General features: G+C 35.2%; 1 protein-coding gene across 3 annotated transcripts in view; it reads left to right on the top strand.

The window, feature by feature from the left end:
• LOC140445512 (uncharacterized) overlaps nucleotides 1-24574 on the top strand; it is a 353366-nt gene extending 328792 nt beyond the window's left edge. For 2 of the 3 annotated variants that reach the window (XM_072537579.1, XM_072537581.1), the window contains one exon: nucleotides 9784-24574. In XM_072537579.1, the coding sequence (XP_072393680.1) occupies nucleotides 9784-9907 (124 nt within the window). In that variant the 3' untranslated portion in view covers nucleotides 9908-24574. Of the gene's footprint in view, nucleotides 1-6683; nucleotides 6709-9783 lie in introns of all 3 variants that reach the window. The other variant, XM_072537580.1, reaches the window with a different exon arrangement.
• Nucleotides 24575-26454: the final 1880 nt, after the last annotated feature.

Raw genomic sequence — 26454 nt, 5'->3', positions numbered from 1 at the left:
TGACCAGGGCCTGACGGCATATATCCAGCCTATTACAGTGGGGACTGGATATCCTTCTGCCGCACCTCGTGGAAATATTCAGAGCCTCTTTGGTTCTGAGATATATTCCTAGGAAGTGGAAAGAGGTACGTGTGGTCTTCATACCAAAACCAGGTAGGATGGACTACACCCTACCAAAGGCTTTCAGACCAATTAACCTCACATGCTTTCTGTTGAAAACGATGGAAAGGCTATGCGAGAGGTACATAAGGGATGAAGTTCTGGTCCATAACCCACTTCACCCAAATCAGCATGCATATACTTCGGGAAGATCTACCGATTCTGCACTGCATCATGTAGTGGGAAGAATTGAAAGATCGCTGGATAATAAAGAATCCACCCTAGGTATATTCATAGACATTGAGGGAGCGTTTGATAAAACCACATTCCCAACTATCACCCAACAGCTCAACGTCAGGAATGTTCCCCTGGCCGTAAGCGAATGGATATTCAGTATGCTCTCTAATAAAGCAATAAGCATAAATGAAGAAGACGTTTCTGTTAGAGGTATGGTTACGAGAGGGTGTCCACAGGGAGGGGTGTTATCACCACTACTCTGGAACATAGTTCTAGTTACCCTGGCTGACTAACTCAGCAGCAACGGTTTCTACACAATAGCCTATGCAGACGATATTGCTGTCCTGCAAAGCGGTAAGTTTGAGAACACACTATATGAGAGATCACAAGTTGCTCTCCGACTAATAGAAACATGGTGCAAGGAACACTTACTATCTATAATACCTAAGAAAACAGAGATGGTCCTCTTTACCAGGAAAAGAAGAATCACGGGCTTAATACCCCTAAGGATTCTAAACTACAGTCTAAATTTTTCTGACGAGGTGAAGTACCTTGGTATTAACCTTGACAGGAAGTTAACATGGAACTCACACTTAGATGGTAGAGCTAAAAGAGCATATATTGCCTATGAGCAGTGTCGACGAACGGTCGGACGCACCTGGGGCCTTACGCCCAGGGTGATCGCCTGATTCTACACCGCTGTCATTAGGCCAATGCTAACTTACGGAGGTATTGCTTGGGTACCAAAAGTGCTACAGGCAACAGCGATTAACAAACTAAACCATATTCAGCGGATGGCTTGCATAAATATAACAGGTGCCATGAAAACAACACCAACTGCTGCAATGGAGTTGATCATTGGCATCACGCCTCTAGACATATATGCCAAAGAGCTGGCGCTAGTGACAATGATGCAACTGCGCTCAGCTGGTGCAAACCTTGATGTAGGAATGGGGCAATTGAGAACTCGTTTCTGGCGGGGAGAGCTGGATGCGCTACCACTGCTACAGGCAGGCTGCGACTCAATTGAACCAAAGTTTGTCTTTAACAAACCCTACAAAATTGAAACAAGACAGTATGTGGAGACAAACCTGGCAAATGCCTATTGCATATACACCAATGGCTCCAAAATTAAAGAAGGCTCAGGATGCGGGATATACCCCAGATCACTGAACCTAAGAATAAAGTGGGGTATGGGCAAAAATGACAGCGTAGTTTAGAGAGAACTGACTGGTATCTCCATAGCCGCAAAAGAGATAACCCAAAAAGGTATAGCAGGGAAAACTATAATGATCTGCACAGATAGCAGACCAGCGCTACTAACCTTGAATAGACCACGTGTCACATCAGGTTTAGTAATGGAGTGTCACGAGTCACTAACTCAAGCTTCGAATGGTAATACCATCATCCTGAGGTGGGTTAAAGGAAACAATAGGAATAAAGGCAACCGCATTGCTGACCAATTATCTAGGAAGGCGACAGGCCTAAGACTCTTAGGACCTGGGGATCTTTTTGGTTGGTCAACTAAAACAATCGCGGAAATTGTCAAATGTCACTCCCATGCGCAAACCGTAAAAAGATGGGAAGAAGGGAAAGGATGTAAACTTGCCAGGGTAACACTAAGTAACCTTGAAGAGTCAACATCTAAGAAGTACTTGGGAATGACCAAGAAAAACCTACGTTTGGCAGTTGGTTTTTTAACTGGTCATTGTCAACTAAGCAAACACCTCCACACACTGGGGCTAGCAGACACACCTCTATGTAGGAAGTGTGACGAGAAGACGAAACTGTAGAGCATGTCCTATGTGAATGCCCGGAGTTATCGTTAATAGGAGAGTACGCGTTCGGCGAGTCCTGGCCCACACCTGCCCACATAAGAGAGATGTCTCCTGGTGACTTATCCACCTTCCTAGAAATGGCAGGATGGACAATGAGCTAAGGGTGACAGCTCCCTAGGAGGATGCACAATGGGTCAATTGCGGCCTAAGTGCTGTGAAACATAACTCGCCCTCCCTACTCTACAGATACAGATATCCGGAATGTACTTAGTATTCATAAATAGGACATCTCTCTGGTCCTTCCATTTCACCACAAATATTCCTGTATTGCTTTGTTGCATTATTAGTTGGCCTTTCTGTAACTTGGTTGTTATAACTATATCAGGATTGTTTTTTCTGTTTTTGCGTAATGTTTCCAAGAGAAATGTTTGTTTTTCTAGAAGAGCATAAGCAAGCTCAACACTCGAGGAATAGTTGTCCATACAAATTATTCGTCGAGCATCCAGCAAATGTGTACTTAGTGTTAGGACTATTTGTGAAGGTAGTGTAAGATCATGACCTCCATCTTCTTTGCCACAATATATTTTAGTGTTATATAGGTAGCCACCATTGAGACATACTTTAAACAATTTGATGTCAAATTTGTGACGCTTGTTTTTTATGTATTGTTTGAATTTCAAGCGCCTCTTGAAAGGCACCAAAGTTTCATCAATGCAGATAAATTCTCCAGGGAAAACTTGAGCTTAAACGATTGGTTGAGTTTTTTTATTAGCTCACTGATTTTGAAAAGTTTATCATTTCGGTCTGCGGCTTCATTATTTGCGTAATGCCACATTTTCAATAGTATTTGGAATCGATTCCGTGACATAACTAAAGATAAAACATTTGCATAAAGAAAATTTCTTGACCAATACAATGAAATCGCAGGTAAATGCATAATACCCATCCCCATAATGATTACTATAAATTTTTCCATTTCTTCGGCGCTTGTATCGACCCACCGATGAATTTCTAGCTTTAATTTTATGTGCTTTTTCTTTTTGATGTAAAGCATATCGATTGGTTTCATTTACAAAAAAATTAATTAACTCGTCCGAAATGAAAAGTTTATAAAAATAATACGGCGACTTGTCATAATTGTCATATAAGGACATTGCAATACCAGAATTAGCAGTAAATTAAACAAGGAAACTAAATTCCTGTAGCTAGCTGTATACCATGTATCACAAAAAATTTATTTAAAAATTTCTTATAAAAGGTGTATATATTAATATATACCTTTTATAAAGGAATTTTTAAATAAATTGTTTTAGCAGTAAATGTAACCTTAAATTTCTGGTTTCATCACATACATTTTCGGTAATTATTGAATGTTTTCTAGTGCTATTGAAAGTATCAGATGCAGATGCATATTTGGTAATCACATACTCAATAGTTTCGTTTAACGTATTACGTCCACGAGAAGTTGAGGGTACAGTAAAAGTGGTCGATACTTTAGAAGTAGAAGGTGTATTATGACTAGACTCGTTTATTTCAATTTCAACGTCAGAATATTCCAAGGATAATTCATCTTCGCTACTGGGTCCATGTTAACCGGAAACAAATGGAACGCATTTCCAAGGCCAAACAGCTCTTCAGCACGTGATTGCGGTGTTGTCACTCACTCGAATAGTCTGAAATCATTAGTGGCTACCGCTTGTCCACCATGGCCCCACAGTAAACATTTATCAGTATTGGCCATGGTGGATACTCGTTATCCACTAACAAAAATAAATTAATATTGTCAAGGAGACATATTTTTTCCAACATTGCCTATACGTTATTATAGACGTTTTAAAAAACAACATTTACGAAAAAAAAAAAATGTGGGCCCTGGGGCCTGATGTGTTAACCTTACAAATGAGTGTTAGGATGTTAGGTAGTTCGAATGTTGCTGTTTTTTTATTAAAAGAAATTCTGTTGTCCATTGGGTCAGTACATGCTCCAGGTGCTGCACCGTTGAGACATAATAAGCGCTTCTTTGTGACCATGCCGACCTTACAGAGTAATATGGCATTTACCCAACACACACACTAAATAAAAAAACTAAACCAGACACTTGAAAGGGATTAAGAACAAAGTAAGAATGAAATAAGTAAAGAATGCACAATTTTACTGTTTAATACAAACTGTAATAAAAGTGTGGTACATTTTAAAAGTAGTCGTAAATATTCTAATCAAATACACTCAGATGCAAAAAAAAACGCAACGGAGAAAATTTTAGTCAAATTCAAAGTATTTCAATTTTTTTATTTTTAGCCCTATTTTGATGATTTTTCTAGCACACTGTGTATAAAATTATAAATTTTAATTTGGTATAGTCAGTTTTTATCATCCTAACTTTGAAACATCCTGTGGAATAATTCCGTTTGCAAATTTTCGTAAAACCTTATTTTTCGGTAGCAACCATGTCTCCTAAGCATTGTGTTTTTTGTTTCATGTCAAAATATGCCTTGGTTCATTTTTTAGAGCCAAATGAATTTGCCACCCACAATTTAGGACTTTTTTAATTATGATTATTTTGTAGTTACTTTGTAATACGTCGAGGTGGCTTTGGTGACTGTTATCATTATGTCATATTGACACTTACATTTTGTTTACCTATGATTGATCATGGTTCTTACTGTCGAAGATTGTGCTAAAGCCATTGCTCTGGTTGAAGATGCTCGAAATTATGAACATGTGGCTAGAGTACTACACACTGATCGCTCTACCATCCAAAGGGTAGTGGAACGTTTTATACGAACTGGAACAAACAAGCGTAAAGCGGGAAGTGGCAGGAAGCGGAAAACTACCGCTTTGGATGATCTTTTTTTACGAGTCAACGCTTTGCGGGATCGTCATTTAACAGCGATGCAAACAAGAAATCAGCTTCAAGAGCTTCGAGGCAATAATGTAAGTGTATTTACAGTTCGTCGAAGATTACATGAATTTGGTTTGCAAAGTTGCAGACCAGCAACTGGGCCCAAATTACTTCCACGCCACAGAGTGGCTAGACTACAATTTTCCAGGGAACATTTACATTGGAATTTAGGACAATGAAGTAATGTTCTTTTTACGGATGAGTCGAGATACTGTCTTCACTCATCAGATGGGAGAGAACGAACAAATATGGCGTCGAACTGGAGAGACGGAGAAAGATTTGCAGAGTGCGCTTTCAGTCCCTGCGTTAGCCATGGAGGGGGTTCGGTGATGGTATGGGCAGGAATATCCCGAGAGGCGCACACTGAATTGGTATTTATTGAGGGTTCGTTGACTGCACATCGGTATATTGAGGAAATTTTAGCGGATTACGTAGTACCCTTTTCTCAATATATCGGTGATGATTTTTTAATGCAAGATAATGCGCGACCCCACTCTGCAATGTGTGTCACGCAATATTTAGAGGAAGTCGATATTAATAAAATGAACTGGCCAGCGTGTTCGCCAGATCTGAACCCAATAGAGTACGTTTGGGACATGCTTGGTAGAAATATTAGAGGTCGCGAAGTCGCACCATCGTCAATTAACGAACTTCCCGTGGCTCTAGAAGAGGAAAGGCAAAACATCCAGCAAGATGATATTCGCAACCTCATAGACAGTATGAGCCGACGTGTACAGGCAGTTATAGAGGCTAGGGGAGGCAATACAAAGTATTAAGTTATTTTTTAGTAGTTTTTCTTTGTTATTTGCGTACTTAGGTTAAGTTACATTTGTTTATTTTTTATGTTATGTTATTGTTATCATTGTTATCATTGTTCATTAAAACCAAGATCATGTCGTTGCTTTTACTCATTATTTAAATACAGTGCTTCTGGGATGTCGATATGACATTCCTTTGATATCAGTCACCAAAGCCACCATCTTCGTATTACAAATTAATACAAAGCATAATGGTAATAATAGGAAAAGTCGTAAATTGTGGGTGGCAAAGTCATTTCGCTCCTAAAAATGAACCAATCCATATTTTCACATGAAACAGAAAACATAATACTAAGAAGACATAATACTAAGAAGACATGGTTGCAACCGAAAAACAAGGTTTTACGAAAATCCGCTAACGGAATTATTCCACAGGATGTTTTAAAGTTAGGATAAAAAACCACCTTTCAATTAACCCCGTATAATAAGTTAAATACAAAATTTTATTAAAAATTTCACTATACTAAATTAAAATTTATAAATTTTTACACAGTGTGCTAAAAAAAATCATCAAAATAGAGCTAAAAATAAAGAAGCTGAAATACTTTGAATTTGACCAAAATTTTCTCTGTTGCGTTTTTTTGCATCTGTGTGTAAAAGGAAAAAATTTAAAATAAAGGAAATTTCCGATTTCCAAACGATCTAAGCATTTTATTTAACATATAAACCGTTTAGGATATATTATATATTTTTGTTATTACTTTATTTTTCTTTCTAACTTACTTTGTACATATGTATATGTATTTAGTTGTTGGTGTTGGAAACTTTTCATTTCTTCTTGTTACTTTAATAATTTTTATCGTTCTTTCTATCGGTAGTGGTTAATTAATATTTTATGATTGTGTTTAGGGAATACGATTGTGGCTTTGATAGGGTAAGAATAGCATGTGTTTGATTTTCATGGAAGTAAATAATCCCTATTAACCCAATTTACAAATAAACGTTTTGTGGAGAATGACACTAACATTAATTAACTTATTATGAAAGTTATTACCGCTTTAAGAAAAATTTACTTGTTTATCCTTAAAAAATACTTCAGAATAATTATAAACGTGTTAACGTATGCAGATGACACGGTTATTTTAGGATATTGAAATGTCTTCAGATCCTTAATATTCTTTCTAGGGGACAGGGTTGTTGAATAAAACATAACCTGTATCGTATAGGAGGATCGCATAAATAAATTTCGCTAGATCACTGCCTGGATTAATAAATAAACTCCACATTCCACAAATGTACTAGCTGCTATGGAATGGAAAATACAAAAAACGAAAGAAGTGTGAATTTAATCAACGAACTGCGGGCAGAAAACTATCAGAGATAAAATAAGAGATTGAGAAAGACAATATTTGGCTAAACTACTAAAAGAAACCACGAAATCACAGCAGTAGTTTAAGGTAAATTGGAAGCAAAAGAATAAATTACTTCGAAGAAAGCAAAAGTAAGGTGGTAAGGCAGAATACCTACGCAAGACACCAAAGAGGAAAGCTGGAAAAGATGCTTAGAAGATGTCGAAGATTTGAGAAAATTTGAAACAAAATTGGAAATGGGAACAACAGAAAAAGTAGAATGGGGACAAGCTAAGAACTAATTTATTAAACGTAATGACATCAAGTGAAAAAATATTAGGAAGTACTTATTTCTGCCTCATTAGGATTTGGATTAAAGATAGTAGCATTTAAAAAATATTTTAGTAACCTTTGCTTTACAAACAATGTCATAAGGAGTCGGGAAACTAAGAATGGCATAATGTTCATCGGGAAATTATAGTCAGGAAATTAATAGAGGACGAAATAAATAAGTTCGAAAGTAAATGGTATATGGAGGTTACACCCATTATTGATAGACCTTTTATTTGGCAAAGTTAAATACAGGACTCTTGTCATCAAGGCGACGTAGAACATATTCATAGCAACATTAAGTTCTATCGAAGCTGACCTCCTGACTGTGCTGAACGGCTATAAGATTCTGATTGGGGTAACCTTCTGATTAGGGTGAATTCGTAACCTTTATATTTTTATTTGCAGCCCCAGAAGCGTCATTCATTTTTGAGGCTTCTTCTGCACCAACCTTTTACCTTTTTATCCTTGTCGATTTTATTCCTATTCGTAGGGAGGAAATGCTGTAAAATACGGCAGTACTCCCATACCTTACGAAGGGCATTATAGTTCTCCAAAGTTTACAACATTTTTCTCCCTATATGATGCACGCAAAAACAGAAAATATTCATACAGATATGTATATCTGCATATGTGTATGGATATTTTGTGTTTGTGTGTGTGTGTGTGTGTGTGTGTGTGTGTGTGTGTGTGTTTGTGTGTGTTTGTGTGTGTGTGCGAGCGCGTATGCGTGCATATGTGGGTATATGTGTTATGTCAATTCAATAAATCTAGTTACTGACATATCTGTAGCCTCTATATCATGTTTGATGTTAATCTGGAGATGTTTCTTTCGTTATACCTTATTCACATCGGCCCTAATGGACGTTCCCTATTAGCTATTGGGAATGAATATTAGCTATTGGGAATCGTGCTGGGAATGAAACTTTCTCACCCAGTCTCTCCAGCGCAGAGTGCTGGAGAGCTTCTACTTGGTTTAGATCCTCCCTCCGACAAAATGTCTCACGTATTACATCCAGATTGGACCGTAGTTGTAACCCAATCTCGAGCGCATCAGAAGACCCAGCTATTTCGAGTCCCCAATTGTTTGTTTTGAATGAGCGATGTTCTAGTTGATGCCCTAGTACTCGGTTGAAAAAGTCTTCACAGTAAGCCACAAGTTTCCTCAATGAGATTATTTATCCGACTGAATAACCGCCGATCTAATGACCTGCGACCTCTGCTAGGCCAGGACTGAACACTGACAGAGAACATGTGAGGACGTTTCCTTTCATCCTACTTATCTATTAGATGACACCTTATATTATCTTACTAATCCTGATATGTATATGTTACGTCTAATTTTGCAATGACCTTCTTGTAAAGTCATGCTAAATGGAGTCTTACCTTAGTTTCACTCTCGGTCCAAGAGTCCAGACACCTCTTTAATAGACTAATGCAGAAAGACTCTATTGATGACTCGGCTGCATAGGCTGAGTGGACGAGCCTTGTTTAGCAAGGGTATTGGTCCTATCATTCCCGTCCACCCAAGAGTGTCTATATTTAAGTCGCTGTAAAGAAACTCTAGCTTGAAGTCAACTCTGGATGCTTTCTGAGTCCTTAATGTTCTGAGTATCTGAGCGGATAGTGATGGTCCTACTAATGACGGTTTTATCCACAAACTTAGCACATATTAAGATGATAAAGATATCTGCCTGAAAGGCTGATGCATTGTAACCAAGAAGTTAACATATATAAACTAGATTAGGCCAATCTGGCTAAGCAGCGCGGCGCTGGTTCTTGATCTACTCTCTCCTCACGTTCGAACTAATTTAGAATCCATCTAACATATTAAAATTTTAGGCGACGAAATTGAATCAATGAACCACTAAAAGATATCTAGATACCAAAGGAGAACAAAAAAAAAATAGTTAAAAAGTGCTCAACAGATTAATTAGCTTACATACATTCTAAGTTCTAAGATGTTCTCCGATACAGTCACATGAAGCCGAGGTCATTATAGCAACAATCACTAATTAAAAAAATGAAAGGGAAAAAATTTTTTATGGGACTTATTGAAAAACAAAATGAGGTATAGGGATGATTTATTTATTAATTAGTGCCATGCTTATAACCTTATTGGATTTATTTGGGTTTTTTAAACTCCATATACAATCTAGACTCGATAAATGTCACGGATCCGTGACGTCAGCATGTTGCGTGTTGCGGCTATCACTAATGATAATTGTATTGATATTTAAATATAATGATAACGTTTTAAGCTTCTTCATACTAACTATACCACACTCGTAAATCTAGAACTTTCAGTTTAATAAACTATTATGTTGCAGCTCATTCGATGAAGGAAACGAAGACGACCTTCTTTCTCATCATCTAGATGGCGCGCTGGATGATGACGATGACGATGAAGACGAGCCCGCCGAGTTGTCAGAAGATAGCGATTGTAGTATTTAGCATAATTGGACCTACGTCTAAATTTTCCAAAATGTTCAATTAGTTTCCCTAAGCAATACGCCCGTCGACAATGATATTTAATTTGAAAAAGTATTATTTTTTGAATTTTATATACCAGAGCTAGAGGTAATTACTTAAAATGTGTAATTTTTGAAGTTAACCAGAAATAAAATCAAAATTAGAAAACGGGAAATAATAAGAACATATTTCTGGAGTATCGAAACAAAATTTAGAGGAATGGAAGAGATTACTTTTAATCAAGACTGAAAATACCGACGCTGATATTAAAAACATTGAGCTAATAATGAAAATAAGGTTTCATATTTTTCTCCAGTAGAAGTAATTATTTTCTTTGTCATAAAAGTTTCAAACCGTAGAATCTTACTACCGTACATATGTTTCTTTAATATATTGTTACTGCTACATAAAAGCTGAAAAATAGTCTAACCAATACATAAGAAAATTAATAATATAATAGCGGGTTTATATTCTTATTATCTATAATATTGATTTTCTTTTAAACTGTAAAATATCTGACTTCATTATCATTGTCATAACCTACAACTTTCATATTAAACTCTGACGAATATTTACTTACTTTCTGAAAAGTTCTGGGTGCGTCCAAGTTGTAACAATTTGGCATGCCGTTAATTCTTTTAGCATAATATCAGTAAAGCGAACGTCAATTTTTGCTGCTTCTAAAAGACCCATTTTAGCGCCATTGGTTAAGTAAATCGTGACAATGAAACAATGGAGACGCAATTCTGTATAAATAGCCGACATCAATAACATTTTGCAGATACTCCACTGAACTGAGCCGGTCGAAGGAGTCCGGCAACTCCAGGTAAAAGTACGTAATTTCGCGCCCTCTATCCTTTCTCCTTCATAAGGATGTAGTGGCGTCATGTAATTTGTTTGACTATTTCTGTCCAATTATCTCTCTCCTGTGCGTGTTGTTTTACCCGCAACGTTACCTTCAACTATCATTCGCTCCATGCATTCTATTCTTCTAGTTATATGTCCAAAATATCTCAGTATATTTTGGTTGATAGTTGTGATAAGTCTAGTTTTTATGTTAAGTTCTGCTAGAATTGAGTTATTTGGTCCATTTGAGGTATTGAGTCCATGGTATGCGCAACATTCTACGGTGACCCATCGCACCTCATTATAAATTGCGTGTGCTGTAATTGTTTCTGAAATGTTTAGATAACATTTCCTTGCATGTCCCCTCATATATTTTTGTTAACGTTTTTTCCTCTTAAAATCTGAATTCTCGGTGATGCTGGCATTTATAATCTTAATCCTTTCGGAAAGTTGTTTTTGTCTTTCTCATAAACTTCTGGTGCGATCTTAATATGGAGTGATCTTCTAATCGACTCAGTAATCTGATGAATCTAGTGGCCTTTTTGGTTAAATATCACAAAGTTATTGGCGAAAATTCAAAATGAGCTATGCAGTGTAACCTATTTGGAAAACCAAACGTAATAGAGATCGTAAATGACACATATAAAGCCGCCGTTGTTTTCTAGATTGTTTGCAATATCCTCTCCTCAGTTCTGACCGTCCTCTAGAGGTAGTGTAGTGGTCATCGTGATGTCCGTCTGCCAAGAGTTCTGAGTAGCGATCTAAGTGACTAAGAATAACTAGAGTCTCTGTCACTAGTTATTTCTTTTAACTCATGCATAGGTGTTTTAAATATCTGGGATATACAGTAAATGATAAGTGGGACCCAGACGTAGAGATTAAGATCGGAATTGAAATAGCAAGATCCAAATTAATCAAAATGAGAAAGCCCTTAAGCAACCGCCACCTAAGCGTTAACCTTTGATGGCGCGCTACGAAATGCTACGTACTTTCTACGCTACTTTACGGAGTTGAAGGGTGGACGTTAACAGCAGCAACTATAAAGAAGTTAGCAGCTTTAGAAATGTGGCTGTATCGACACATACTGAGAATACCTTGGACAGACAGAGTGACCAACACAGACCAACAAATTGAATCTCTATCCATCCTTAAACTATATATTATCTTATAGGGTATAGTTTTAGATTGAATTTATGGTTTATAGATACCAGGAGGTAATGCACAATGCCTTAACGTTCGATCGTAAAACTTCAGTGATATACCACTGCCCGCAGAAACTACCCACCTTCCCAAGTTTCTTTAATAGTTTACTTTTTAAGTCATAGTGTAAATCGGCTGCTAAATAGTCTTAGAATTCGATACAACAATTTACAATCTACTTTAAATAAGCTGGGGGATAATTAGATTCGCTATGAGAGATATAACTTTAATACTTGGACTGATTTGCACGAAAACCTTTTTTTAATATTGTTAAGCACGCGCCTTAGTGGTGCTTTGTTAAAAGCGATAAGCTTTGAATATTTTTTATGTAGAACAGAACTTCTGTTATGTTTTTCAAATTAAATATCAACTGTTCGAACTTTAACAAATGTACAATCAATCATCTAAATGCTTGTCTTATCGGTTTTTGTAGTCACCAGTGAAGTGCTGTTATATTCTAAAAATACATAGCATTAGTTTTTAACACTTGAAACTAGCACAAAAAAGGAATTGCGCCTGCGCCTGCTTAGATGACCACCGAACAGTGTTTGATGTATCCGTGCCTTTGCGGCACGTGTTTAATGTTTTCAATGTATTCATAAAAGTCAGATACTTTTAAATTCTATTTTTAAAAATTATTTAACGAATACTTGATGGGATCCGTTGAACAACAGCTGCAACGTGTATATTTGTATTATATTTGTATCTGCAAAAGATGTGTATGAGCAAGCTGTTCAATTAAACTAAATATTTTCCAACTGCTACTAATATACCATAAATAAAGAAAAATAATTTGTTTAACAGTTATAAGGACGAAAAGGTCTCGTGAAAATGTTTTTTAGAATTCATTGAAAACTAATATTCCCCTACTATTTACGAAATTGATTAATGGCATATCGAAAGAGGGAAAATGATACCAAGAAAAAAATGGATATATAAAATAAGTGATGTTGGAAAAAAAAGAAGTAAATCACTAGAAGAAATGAATAATGGAAGAGCTGAGTAAAGAACAGACCAAAATCTCAATGCGGCGTATGAAAAGTCACACGTAAGTCAGACATAAGAAAAAAAAGTAATTATACGACGAACAAGTAATTTATTTTTAAAGTTGTTATTGTACTTTCGGTATCCGGTAAGAATATATGTTGGTCATAAACGGTTCTTCGGTAGCCATCAGGAAACAATTTCCCTTGATCATGTTTATAAAAATATATAAAAGTGCACATATACGATTTCATTGACATACTTCTATAAATTTCTATAAATGCCGAAAGTACCAGTCTTTTTGTTGCTTAGATTCGTATTTTTTGTCTTTTCCCATTTTATTGAAACAGTTATCTCATCAATGGTTTACCTTTTTGACTCATATTCACCTTCCACATTGCATGCTCCTCTATATTTTCGCCTCTCTTCTTATTAATTCCCTAATGTTTTCTGGGAATAAACTTTTAGTTGTGAATATGTCGGAGTGATAAAACTTTCTTGCAGACTGTTGACCGGGAGTCATGTCTGAGGTGTTTGGTATCAAGAATAATCTTGAACTTAATTATCTTTCACAAATGTTAAGGTAAAGAATGGTTTCTATTTTTTTTATATATGATTAGAAATGTAATTTATAGACCAAGAGCTAATAGACAATTTCTTAAAAACATGTGTAATGTCGAAACAAGATATTTGAGACAAGTTAAGATTTGGAGAGATAAAAAAAAGAAACCCTAGTGCTAGTGAGTATCTGTGATACTATTGTTTGTCCTAAGACAGCACGACTTAAGGTAACTTTTTTTCAAATTTTACAAATATTGTAATTTATAAACTAAAAAAATTTGTAAATTACAAATAAAAAAATATATGAAGAGTAATATCGATATATGTTCCCTCTCATACTGTCATACATCATAAAATGATTTGATTTATTTATTCCCTATTTTATTAGATACTGAATTAAAATATATTACATTTTTAAACTTGTCTGCTAGCTCTCCGCTTATCGAAGTCCCTTGTTGTATGGGCTCCTTCATAAATTTATGTAAAAAGTGTAGACTTATACCTAGTATTGTCACAAATACTGATACAAGGTATTTAAACTACGGAATTAATTTGAAAATGTTTGCACAATTTATTTCTAATATATTGAACTACAAACTACAAAAAAATTAAAATCCACAAGGAAAATAAATTCCTGCAGCTGGCTGTATACCATGTATCACAAAAAGAGGTTTAATCTTTGTATGTAGGTATATTTAAAATATACCTACCGCTCAAGTCTATTAAGTAATTTATCGATCGCTGTAGTGACGACATCCATAGGCACATTGTCCACAACTTCTGCCAGAGCGTTTCAATGACTGTTGATTATGGTGACGTCTTGTACAGACCATGCCCTCTAAAAATAACCACAATTAGTAGTAGATTAAGGTCTGGGGTGACTGACGGCCAATGTTCATCATTCATCACTAATAAATTTGGGTATGTGATTTTCAAGCCACTGAGTTGTTTTCGCCTTCTGCGCAGGTGCAGAGTTTTGTTAAGATATCCATGGTCTATTTTGGATCATGTGTGGTTTAGAAGCTCCACTAAATTTGTTAAAATGTCTCGCTGAAAATTTTTCGCCGCTGTTTTAACGCCCTTTTTTAAAAATGTGAAGAAGTGACTCCGTTATAACACTCGCCAAAAAACCATCACTGAGGTAAGGAAATAAACGCGCTTTAGCGTACAACGACAACAGGCGTCTTGATTTTTTTCCTATTTTGTTTTAATGCAACGATAAGGCGTTGTCTTGATTGTCGATTGAAAACTCCAAATCTCAAGTCTTGTTTGATAATCTAACTCATAGTTTTCGGCGCAATATCAATTTCCCGAGCAATAATTTATTGTTTTCGGGCAGGATTTTTGTTGGTTTTTGACTTAACAGCGTTAATACCTGTGTTGTACGACCCATGCAAGACCGGCAGGATCTTTTACGGCCAGTTACTCCTCCCGTACCCAAAAACAATTTAACAGTAAAGTTTGTTTAGCAGAAAATGGTTGACTTCATTTAGTGCGGTCGTAAATATTAAATTTATCTGACTTGGTCCATTGTTAAGACCGGTCCGGAATGAATAGCAAACGAGGTAGACAGAGTTGGTCTTTTGACAATTAACACTGACTAGACGGTACTCCTATAATAAAGCAAAGGATCCACAAAATTTACAATAATTACGACGACAAAAACAAAAAACGGATGTAAAATATATTGCTTTGCCTTATATACCCTAAATTAATGTTTTCAAATGAGTTTTAAAATAAATTAAATATATTTTAATTGCTAAGATTATAGAAAAACAAACAATAATAATTTGTGGTTCTGAAAAGAACCGTTTTTTTAATCGTAGCATTTGTAGATTTGATGACAGTATCACTCTACAATTATATTATGATCTACATGAACATATGAATTTTCTTTACTTATTACGTGTAGGACTGAATTTCTCCAACTACTTGGAAGAATATCATTGACACATTTTCTTATTAATTCTACAACAGTACTACTTAACGTGGGAGAAATATTTTGTGACCTCACGTTAGACTTCAATTCGTGCCACATATGTTCTATGGGATTAAACATACAATAATAGGGTGGAAGCCGCAGCAGTGTATGTCCCATTTCCTCTACCAATGTATCACAAACATTTACTTTTTTTATAGAAAATGCCTTTAAAACTTCTAAAAGCGCTTGTTTGGTGTAACATTCTTCAAAATACATATCATTCGTCTCCATGTAATTTTGAATTTCCAATTTAGTATTATTCGAGTTTGAAGCCTTACTTAGTTGACGACTGTGATAGCTTGCATTGTCCATTACTATCACGGTATTCTGAGGAATGTTTGGCATAAGATTATTTTTGAACCATTCTTCAAAAAGTTCTATCGTTGTATCTTCATTGTAAAGCCACAGGGCATTTGGAACCCAACCATTTTCTGATCCAGCATGTAAAATCGTTATTCTTTTCTCTTTATTTGACGGAACTTTTGTCTTACATTTACCGGAGGAATCGGCAAATCCTTTAGTTCGCGTTGAATGTGTGTCAAACCATGTCTCGTCGAGGTAAATTATCGGACGATTTTCAGAACGGAATTTTCTTATCGAAGTTATATACTCATAACGCCATTTTTGTAATTTATGAGATTCCATAATTACTTGTCCTTTGTCAGTTATACGATATCGAAAGCTCATACTTTTCAAAATTTTCCATAAGCTGGTGAGGCTACAGCTTATTTTGGTTTCGTCAAATTGAGCCTTTGCTTCAGAGCTCTTAATGTGGGTATGCGTTGCTCTTCGTACATGGTATAGACTTTTCGACGTATCAAGTCCTTATCGGCCTCGTCCATACATATGGTGCAACTGGAATCTTAACGTTTTTTCGTGTTTCTATGGGATTTGATGTAATTCTTTTTACTGTGGTCAGAGGTATTTTCGTCAAATCACATATTTCACTTTTAGCGGAAGTTGTGTCAAGTCCTCTTTTAAGTAAGGTACTGTATATAGTTTTTACAATTTGCTTTGGATCTACAGATAAATGTTTCCTCTTTACCGGAACACTATAAGAAGCCCCATTATTATTATCCTACGGACTCCACATAATGAGTGAAAACGTAATGGATAAAATGAGTAATACTACTTAACACTTCCCGTGATACATAAAGACAAACAAATTTGATCAAGAACTCGTATTTAAATACTGCTTGGTGTTCAGTTTCATAAACTTATTATATAAATACCTGAAAACCACTTAAAAGGTGATGTAATGAGTTTGGATTGTACGCAATTAAATCAACATTAAGAAATGAAAATTGACAAATTTTACCAGGAAACATATTTAAATTTTACCTGAAACCGAGCCTTTTATACTATTATCGGTTAACCCTAGGATGTTTATAGTCGGTACTAATTGAAGTCAATGATTTACTGCTAAACAAACTTTACAATACGCAAAAACGCGTAATACTTAACTGTTTTAGTAATTAAAAAATACGAGCTCTTTCTATTCCACACTTATCATGAGCAATGACATTAATACGGTTCTCTTTATCTGTCAACTCTATCGTAACGGCTCAAACTAGACTGGAATGTTTTGGTGCGTTTATAGTGTACATGTCAACTGTCAGTAATGTCAACATAACTTTTAGCTGCGTTCAGTTTGTCAGCCGTACAAGTCGAATTCATACTTGTATCCATATTTATGGCAGTATTATGTATTTGGTCCTCTCAGTGCATTAAAGTCATGACTGAAATTATTCTATTGTCTTTTTTCGACCTATAACTGTTGTTCTTCAATTTATATCTGATCTAAGTTTATGTCACTTTTGCATTTCTTTTGCAGTCTTTCCGCTTATTATTTTTCCGCTTTTTCTACACCAAATGTTTTTCTTTGTATAATCTCTTCCTATTAGACATATCACATTTTTGCTTTCTTGTTCATTGTCCAATTTAAGGTGCCGTTTATCACATTTTAGTAGAATTTTGGTTTTCACGTCTAAAGGTATTATTGGATTCTAAAAAAAATTACACTGTTCGATCCTAATCCATAAAATAGATCAAATGACCGACCGCAAACTGCTAATCGTACAAAAATAAATTATTTAATTTGGACGTCAACACTTTAACATTTATGATCCAACTTGGATCTTAATTGGATCAAAATAAAAATTACAAACATTTATTTCGATCCAAAAGTTTTATGCGGTCTTTCTGTAAGTCCAGGGATTAGTGCAAACAAAACAGATACAGAAAAAATTACAACTAGAAGTTTTTATAACCGGTTCCAAGAAAACTAATTTACTCGTAAACTATGATAGGTAGAGCAATTTTGATAATGGATTAATCATCTATATCAAAAATAATATACACTATTTTACTTTTAATGACTTTTTTATGCAGAAATTATATAAAAATAAATTAGCGTCTATAGGGGAGTGGTAGGCACACTGAGTACTACTATTATGTCTCACTGTTCCTTTCAATGTGGGAACACTGAGACGTAACAATTAACATTATTTGACGTTAAGACTATCAAAATTTAATTCAAATTTTAAAAGCGAACTTTGGCGCTTGATTAACTTTTGCATTAAAAGGGGCGGCAAAATCATTTTAATGTCTCTTTTTAATACTGAAGAACCTGTTTTCACATTTAGCGCTTTTTCTTAAAAACGATATTTTAAAATCATTTTCTTTTATTTGAGACAAGACTTTGCCTACATAATATGTCTTTTGTTTAGAGTTGAATTTAACGAACCCATAATTACCATCAGGTGGACAGCGATCAAATTCTTCGCAAATAACTGGTTCTGGATATTCACCTATAAAATCCTCTCCTCCGCTGGAATCTTGTAATTCAATCTCATTTTCGTCTTGCTCGTCAGAATCACTATCTAATACGCGCCTTACTACTTTTTTCTGTTTTGGTGTTTTTTTCTTTAGATTTAATCAGCTCCATTTTTTTCGGGGTATCCAAAGCTATCATTTTCCTTCATTTGCGTCTTTTGTTGCCTCCCCAGATTTTCTTGTCGGAGCTTTAGGATAACCCTTAAAAACTGTTGGGCTAACAAAGGTTTTAGTAATAGTAGCAGTATTACTTGGACCTGGATTTTCTACATCTGGAGATTCACTTATCTTTTCAGCAGCAGCTTCAACTGCAACAAGCGGCCTATCTGTCACAAAACTTGACAAAAAATCTTCTTCAGTGAAGACATGCCGATCGAATGGAAATATTCCGGTTTTTCGAAAAGCGCTTGTGATGTTAACTGGCATCATTGCTCGTGGATGTGCTGTGCCCACACAGGCTGCTACGTTATAAATTGTAAATATCTGACTGGGATGGTTCATCATCCATGCATCTACTACAGCATTGTAGAAAGTCTGAAATGGCTTAAATAAACCTACGTTCAACGGATGTAATCTGTTCGTACAGTGTGGCATAGAACACCAGATTGTAAAATACTCAGCAGTGTCGGAAAGAGTGATATATCTTGTATTAGAACTGAATAAACGATATAGATTACAAATAATACACTGCTATGCTCCAACTTCCACTGCGGATGACGAGTCAATAGAACAACTCTACGAAGATATAACGCGAGCTAAAGACCTAGAAAAAACACATTATGTTATCATCACCGGAGATTTTAATGCAAAAATAGGGCGGCGAATACCAGGCGACTCAGACTACATAGGAAACTTCGGTCTAGGCAACAGAAACACCAGAGGAGAGACATTAGCAAATTTCATAAGAACCGAAAAAATGTTTTGCCTGAACACGTTCTATAAAAAACAAATACAAAGAAAGTGGACATGGCGTAGCCCGAACGGCCAGGTTAAGAATGAAATAGATTTTATCCTTTCCAGTGATAGATCAATATGTAAAAACATCGAGGTGCTGAACAAATTTAATACTGGCAGTGACCATAGACTAGTTCGTGCCGATATACATATTAACGTAAAGAGAGAAAGACGAAAACTATTAACAACAAACCCTTTACCGACGGCAGACATCCTAGCCAGTAATAAAGAGAAATATCAAGAGGAATTAGCACGGAAACTAGTAGCAAATACCTTTGAGCACAAGAATATAGATGAACTAGCTGAGAAAATAACTAAAGACATACAAACAGTCACTAAGAAACTTTGTTGCAGAATAAGAAAACAAAAAGAAGCTAAACTAAAACCCGAGACTCTAGAACAGATAGAGAAAAGAAGAAGAACGAACAGAGATAACCCGGACTATAAAGCGCTCAACAGAAGTGTTAAGAAAAATATTCGAAAAGACCTCAGAGCTTATAGAACAAACCAGATTCTTGAAACCATAGAGAACAATAAGAACATGAAAGTACTAAAAACATGTAAATCCGCTGGCAGGAATAAAATCATAAAGATAAAAGACGACCGTGGAACATTGTGCTCGCATAAGGAAGAGATCGTTAGAGAAATCCGAAAATTTTATGAGAAGCTGTATACTTCTACTATTCCAAACCCCGGTATACCAACAAAACATATCTTAAATGTGGGCTCAGAGGATCTCCCTGAAATAATAACATCAGAAATTAGAGCCGCCCTAAAACAAATGAAAAATGGGAAAACACCAGGAGAAGATAAAATTACTTCAGAGATGCTAAAAATGGGAGGCACTGCATTAGAAGAGGCAATGAGAGCATTACTGAATAAATGCCTATTGGAAGGACAAATACCAAAAGCATGGAAAAATGCGGAAGTCATTCTACTCCATAAAAAAGGAGATGCCGCAAATATAGAAAACTACCGACCAATAAGCTTGTTGTCACACCTTTACAAACTACTAACTCGAATAATAACAAATAGATTGACAGCTAAGCTAGATGCATACCAACCGGTGGAGCAAGCAGGCTTTCGTAAGGGTTTTAGCACTATCGATCACTTGCAAACAATCCGGACAGTTATTGAAAAAACAATAGAGTACAACATACCACTACATCTGGCATTTGTCGACTATCACAAAGCATTCGACAGTATCGAGAAATGGGCTTTCTTAACAGCACTGGACGACGCCAGAGTAGATTCAAAATATGCTGCCCTCCTTAAGAATATATACGATGATGCTACTTTTCACGTAAAAATAGATGATGATCTGGAAACTATGAAAATAGACCTTGGCAAAGGCGTGAGACAGGGTGACACCATCTCACCCAAGTTATTTACTCTGGCATTAGAAAATGTGTTCAAAAAACTAAATTGGGTCGAAAAGGGATTAAAAATAGATGGAGTATATCTTAACCATTTGCGTTTCGCAGACGACATAGTACTAATAAGCACAGATATCCATGAACTAAAATCAATGCTACAAGATTTAAATCACAAATCAAATCAAATAGGATTAAAAATGAATCTCGACAAAACAAAGATATTAAGCAACAGCCTAGAAAACATCACGATAGATAACATCAATGTAGAAAAGGTAGAACAATATATATATATATATATATATATATATATATATATATATATATATATATATATATATATATATATATCTAGGACATGCAATTAAAAACGAAAAGGAAAATCAAACCCTAGAAATTAAAAGAAGGACACAATTATCATGGGCTGCTTTTGGGAAGTTGAGCTTCATTTTAAAAAACAGAAAAATCCCAATGCACTTAAAACGAAAAACCTATGACACTTGTATACTACCAGTTGCAACTTATGGATTGGAAACTATGGCAATAACAAGAAAAATGGCAGAACAATTAAGAGTAACTCAACGGGCCATGGAGAGGGCCATGTTAAATATAAGCCTCAGAGACAAAATTCCTAACACCGAAATACGTCGAAGAACTAAAGTAACCGACATCATGGAAAAAATAGCAACATTGAGATGGCAATGGGTAGCACATGTAGCAAGACAAGACACCAACAGATGGTCTCATAAAGTGACATTCTGGAGACCTCGAGAAACAAAAAGAAGCGCGGGAAGACCCAAAAAGAGATGGATAGACGATATAACAGCTGTAGCTGGAAAGCAGTGGATGAGAATTGCAAAAGATAGGGAAGCGTGGAAACAATTGGAGGAGGCCTATGTCCAACAATGGATGAATGAAGGCTGAAGAAGAAGAAGAAGTGTGGCGATATAGTTAGGATTGTAACGTCATTATTTTTACATAAATCGATTGCCTCGATCGATAAAAATGACTTTGATGATTATCCATTAGCAATAAAGAAGAGTTTTCTTTGGTACTCTCAGTGTGCTTAATAAAATGCCGAACAACTTGCACAAAGCACTCTGTATTCATCCAACCTGTTTTTGAAGCTAGTCCTAAAGTTCCAGGGGGTGACCCATTTATCATAAAATCTTTTAAGTGTACTCTTGGGAATACCAGAGCAGGAGGAATAGCTACTCCAGATGCTCCATCAATACAGCATGTTTTAACGAGCGTTCCACGTTCGCCACTTGTGGTTTTACTAACCTGTCGTATACCTCTTTCTGCAAACACTTTTTGGGACTTTTGAACGGTAACAGTTTGCTGGAACCACTATGTTATTGTAGGCTGCGGCTTCATATGACAATTTTCGAGTATCTTCTCTTGATAGGCCATAAACCATTTTAGAACATTTAATTATATATTCGCGCAAGTCGTTCTCCTATTCGATAGTAAAAATTTGTTTTACTTTGTAATAAGGACATAAACGGACGTTCTCATCTTGTTGATATTTTTTAACATATCTGTGGACTGTTTGGAAAGATAGTCCTTTTATTCGTGCTGCTTGCTGTATAGTGGTGCCACCTTTTACTAATTCAACAGCCTGTCTCATCAGATCTTCAGAGAATCTTCCTATTTTCCGATCTGTTTTATTTTTTCTTGGCATCTTCTTTCTGTAAGAGAAATTATTTTGCAAATGACCTGGCTTATACAACTATAACGGAACAGTGAGACAGTAAAGGAACAGTGAAACGCGTCTCACTGTTCCATCTGCTGTGTTGTTTCACTGTTTCTTAAAAATTCGTTAATAAAAATCGATTAAAAAAGCTAATAAAATATATACAAAAATCGTTTGTTTTAATGTAATTGTTTCGTAAAATGGTTTACTTCTTAGTTAAAATAACCTACCTTGTCTAAAAAACTTCAATTTTCGTGAAAACAGCGGCCACGTGGATACGGTATATTTACTACGATGCACTCACTTCGAATGACCAGCAATAACTAAAACATTTCTTGTTGAATCTCTACCGTTTCTTGTTTACTTCACTTCAAGGTGGTAATAGGCATATTCGTTTAGTTCTACCGGATAATACCGAACGTAGTAAGCTCTACCGAGTTTGTCTCAGTGTTCCGACCGTCTCACTATACCTACCTCTCCCCTACTATGTAGACGCTTAGTAAGATCTATAAACGTTTTTAAAGTTAATTAATAGGAAATAGGATCACTGCTTTAATGTGTTTTTGTGTAACATGTAATTCTAATTTAAAAGTATCTGACGCAACTATATTAAACAGTAAAAAGTGGAATTTTACTCAAGGGTTGTCTTTCTCGAATCGCAGCATGTGATTTTTATACAAGAAGCAAAGTATTTTGTACGTAAAGAGAATTTGTTGGTTAGTATTAGTGTAGGCAAAAGTGAATGTTGTTTGTTAAACATAATATAGTCCGATGTTTAAATTTGCGTAGATAATGTTGTTTTAATTGTGGACTACAATTTTATCCTAAGACTAATTATTAGAATATTTTGAATCTCGGTTACATGGTACTCGATTTGTTAGTTAACTTGCTGTTTAATTTGTTCAATGCTTAAGCCAGATACATCTTTTTATCGTTGCTTTTTAGCAGTCTAAAAATAACAATTTTTATTCGTTTACAATTTTTGGTAGGTACACTGAAAATACTTTTTATAACCTAAAGGAAGTTTATTGATGTACATATTTAGGATTACAACTACAAAAAGAACAGCGTTGTCGAATTCCCCACTGTAATAAATGTTGGATATAATTCATACGAAAAAGAAAAACTACCTCATGAATCGTTAAACTCACATGTGGCCAGTACAATGCATCCATATAATATAATAAGGTAGGAACCTATGAATAAACACTTGCGTCCAAAGTAGCTAATAACAATGGCCAATCTTCTTTCCGGAATGTCAGTGGTGTACGAAAAAAATTCTTTTAGTATATGTACAATAATTATATGTTTTCGTTGTTATTTACATGATTAAAAGATATAATAACGTGTAACATTGTAAAATTAAAAAAATATTATTTTTATAACATAAACAAACTTTAACATATAATGTTACCTGCTTAACATTGAAATCGTACCGTACGTCAGTACCGTCGTCTATCAGCTACATGTAAAAATATCAATAGGCTCCATCCTTAGTATATTATATCGATGAGCCAATGTCACTAATGTGAGTACCAAAATTTGAAAATTATTCATATAAGCTTATTATTATCTTTATATATATCTTGGCATCCTTCAAAGTAGTCAACAAGTCTTCATCAGTGGTTTAAGTCACTGAATACGATCTGATATTCAGAATAGCGTCAAAGCTATCATCGACCATTTATTTGAACTGTCTCTATGTCGCTGTGAGGTTAAGTGAGCTTGCAGCATTTTTTAAAGGGGATACGTCAGTAAACGATGGTAAAATTAAAAATGTAGTGAAGATTTACGTTTTCTCACAATGGTTTTTTATTGTTAAGATTCCTCGTTACAACTATGTTATAAACTTTTGTTAAAATTTAAATTAAAAAACTTTACTTCAAATAATAATTGTTAAAAAGATGCATCTGGCTGCACTCGATTATGGAAAGAAATGTTTTTATATAACGGCGATTTATAGCTTTAGTATAAATGATATTAAAAGTTTGTAGTTTGGTGATTTTTTTCACTGTTTTACGCAGCTAATTGTTGGATTTTGTATAGTATAGTTTATTTTAACAATAATATTTAACTTTTTCAATAGTATGATTTTTACTAGTCATTTTTATTATATTATTATTATTAATATTTCATATTGTATTTATCGAATATTGTGTAATGTTGTATAAAAATTGTTTTATTATTGTAGATGAACTTAATATATTGGTTTTCTCTTATTGGCTTGTAGTTTTATTTAATAACGTAGTAAGAACAGCATGAGATGATGAAAATTACTAGACAGATAAAATCAAGTCTGCATATACAGGGTGTCCAGAAGCTCTCCTGACAAACGAAGACCGGAGATTCCTCTGATAATTTTAAGACAATTCACGTAGTCCGAAAATGCTTCCTAAGGGAGCTAGAGCTCTTTGAAGACGGAGCCTAGTAATTAGTTTTTTTAATACCTCCAGACCGCTTCTAGTTAGAAAAACGAAAACTGGTACGATTATTAACCATCCAGAGTTGAATAGGGATAGAGTCACAAATGTCGAGGTGTTGAGAAGAATGGGAAAAGATAAAGAGGTTTTAAATACAATTAAGGTCAGAAAACTGCAATATCTGGGACATGTCATGAGGGGCGAGCGTTATAACTTGTTGCAGTTAATAATGCAAGGAAGAATACAGGGTAGAAGGAGTCGCGGAAGAAGACGCATCTCCTGGTTGAATAATTTGAGAGCTTGGTTTAACTGCACTTCTGTTGACCTCTTTAGAGCAGCGGCGTCGAAAGTGCGAATTGCCATGATGGTTGTCAACCTTCTTAGAGGAGATGACACGTGAAGAAGAAGAAGAGTTGAATCGATTTCATCAATTGCGAATTTCTAGTACTGGTCATAGGCGCCCGTTTTGGGCGGGTCAGCGGTTATTTTAACGCATAACTTTTTTGTATTTATTTTTTAAGCATTCGTTATACTAGATTATTAAATTTTCAGGTATTCTAGTACTAAAAGGTCCTCTTAATTTAAATCGGTAGGATGCACCGTTTTCTAGAAAAATCGATTTGAAAATTTTTCATTTTTTCGCCATGAAAGTTAAATTATATCTTAATTAATTTTATAAATTATCGTTTGTTTCAATAAATGCAGCATGCAATTCTTAAATATAGTTTGGGAAATGAAGCAAAAATGAAATTGAAACAAAATTTTATTTAAATGGTTTTAAAAACAAAGTATTTATTACGATGGAACGAAACTAACACAAAAGAACAAGTATCAAAAGTAGATAGTTACAAAAGATGCTCAATATTGATGACCATTAATATTTATGCATAAATTTGCCCTTTTGCTTAGACAACACCAATTATTACAACAATTGCAGAGTCATTTCTAAACTCGTTGCAAGCATCTTATATCCTTAGCCAAAGTTGTGCACGATTTTGTATCGGAACGGAATAAACACAATAATCGCAAGGATCAAAATCCGGCGACCCGGCTGGCCAAGCAACTGGACAGCCTCTTCCAATTCAGTCGTCTTCGTAGTTATTATCAAGACAGTCTCATACATTTCTGCTAAAGTAAGTCGGACAGCCGTCATGTAGAAACCTAAGTTTTGGCGAACATTTAAAGGCACATCATCTAACGAATCAGGTAAAACATTTTGCAGAAAATGTAAGTAATCAGCACCATTTAAATGAGCAGGCAATTCCTCAGACCCAAGTAGATAGTCGTTAACTACTCCTATCCAGACGTTTATGCTAAATCTATGCTGATGCTTAAATTCTTGAACAACGTGGGATTGTCACCAACGTACAAATAATATTGTGCATTATGCACATTAAAAATTCCATTTTTTGTGAATGTAACTTTGTCGCAAAACAAAATGTATCTGAAAAAAACCTTCATTTTGATTTTTTTTTGATTTTGTAACCATCTAGCGAATTCTTCACGAGCAGGAAAATCTCCTTGTAACAGTGCTTGTACATTATCAGTGCTTTGTAAAATAAAAACGATATAAATTTTGGTTGTGTAAGATATTTCCTACGGAAGATTTTGAAATTGTGGGATACTTGGCAGATAGTCTTCAAACGCTAATTTATTTTCCTCAACTTCCGTTAACATAA

Source organism: Diabrotica undecimpunctata, chromosome 7, assembly GCF_040954645.1.
Source record: "Diabrotica undecimpunctata isolate CICGRU chromosome 7, icDiaUnde3, whole genome shotgun sequence".
Taxonomy (NCBI): Eukaryota; Metazoa; Arthropoda; class Insecta; order Coleoptera; family Chrysomelidae; genus Diabrotica; species Diabrotica undecimpunctata.
The sequence above is the reverse complement of the archived record's forward strand: the minus strand, read 5'-3'. Positions and strand labels throughout refer to the sequence as shown.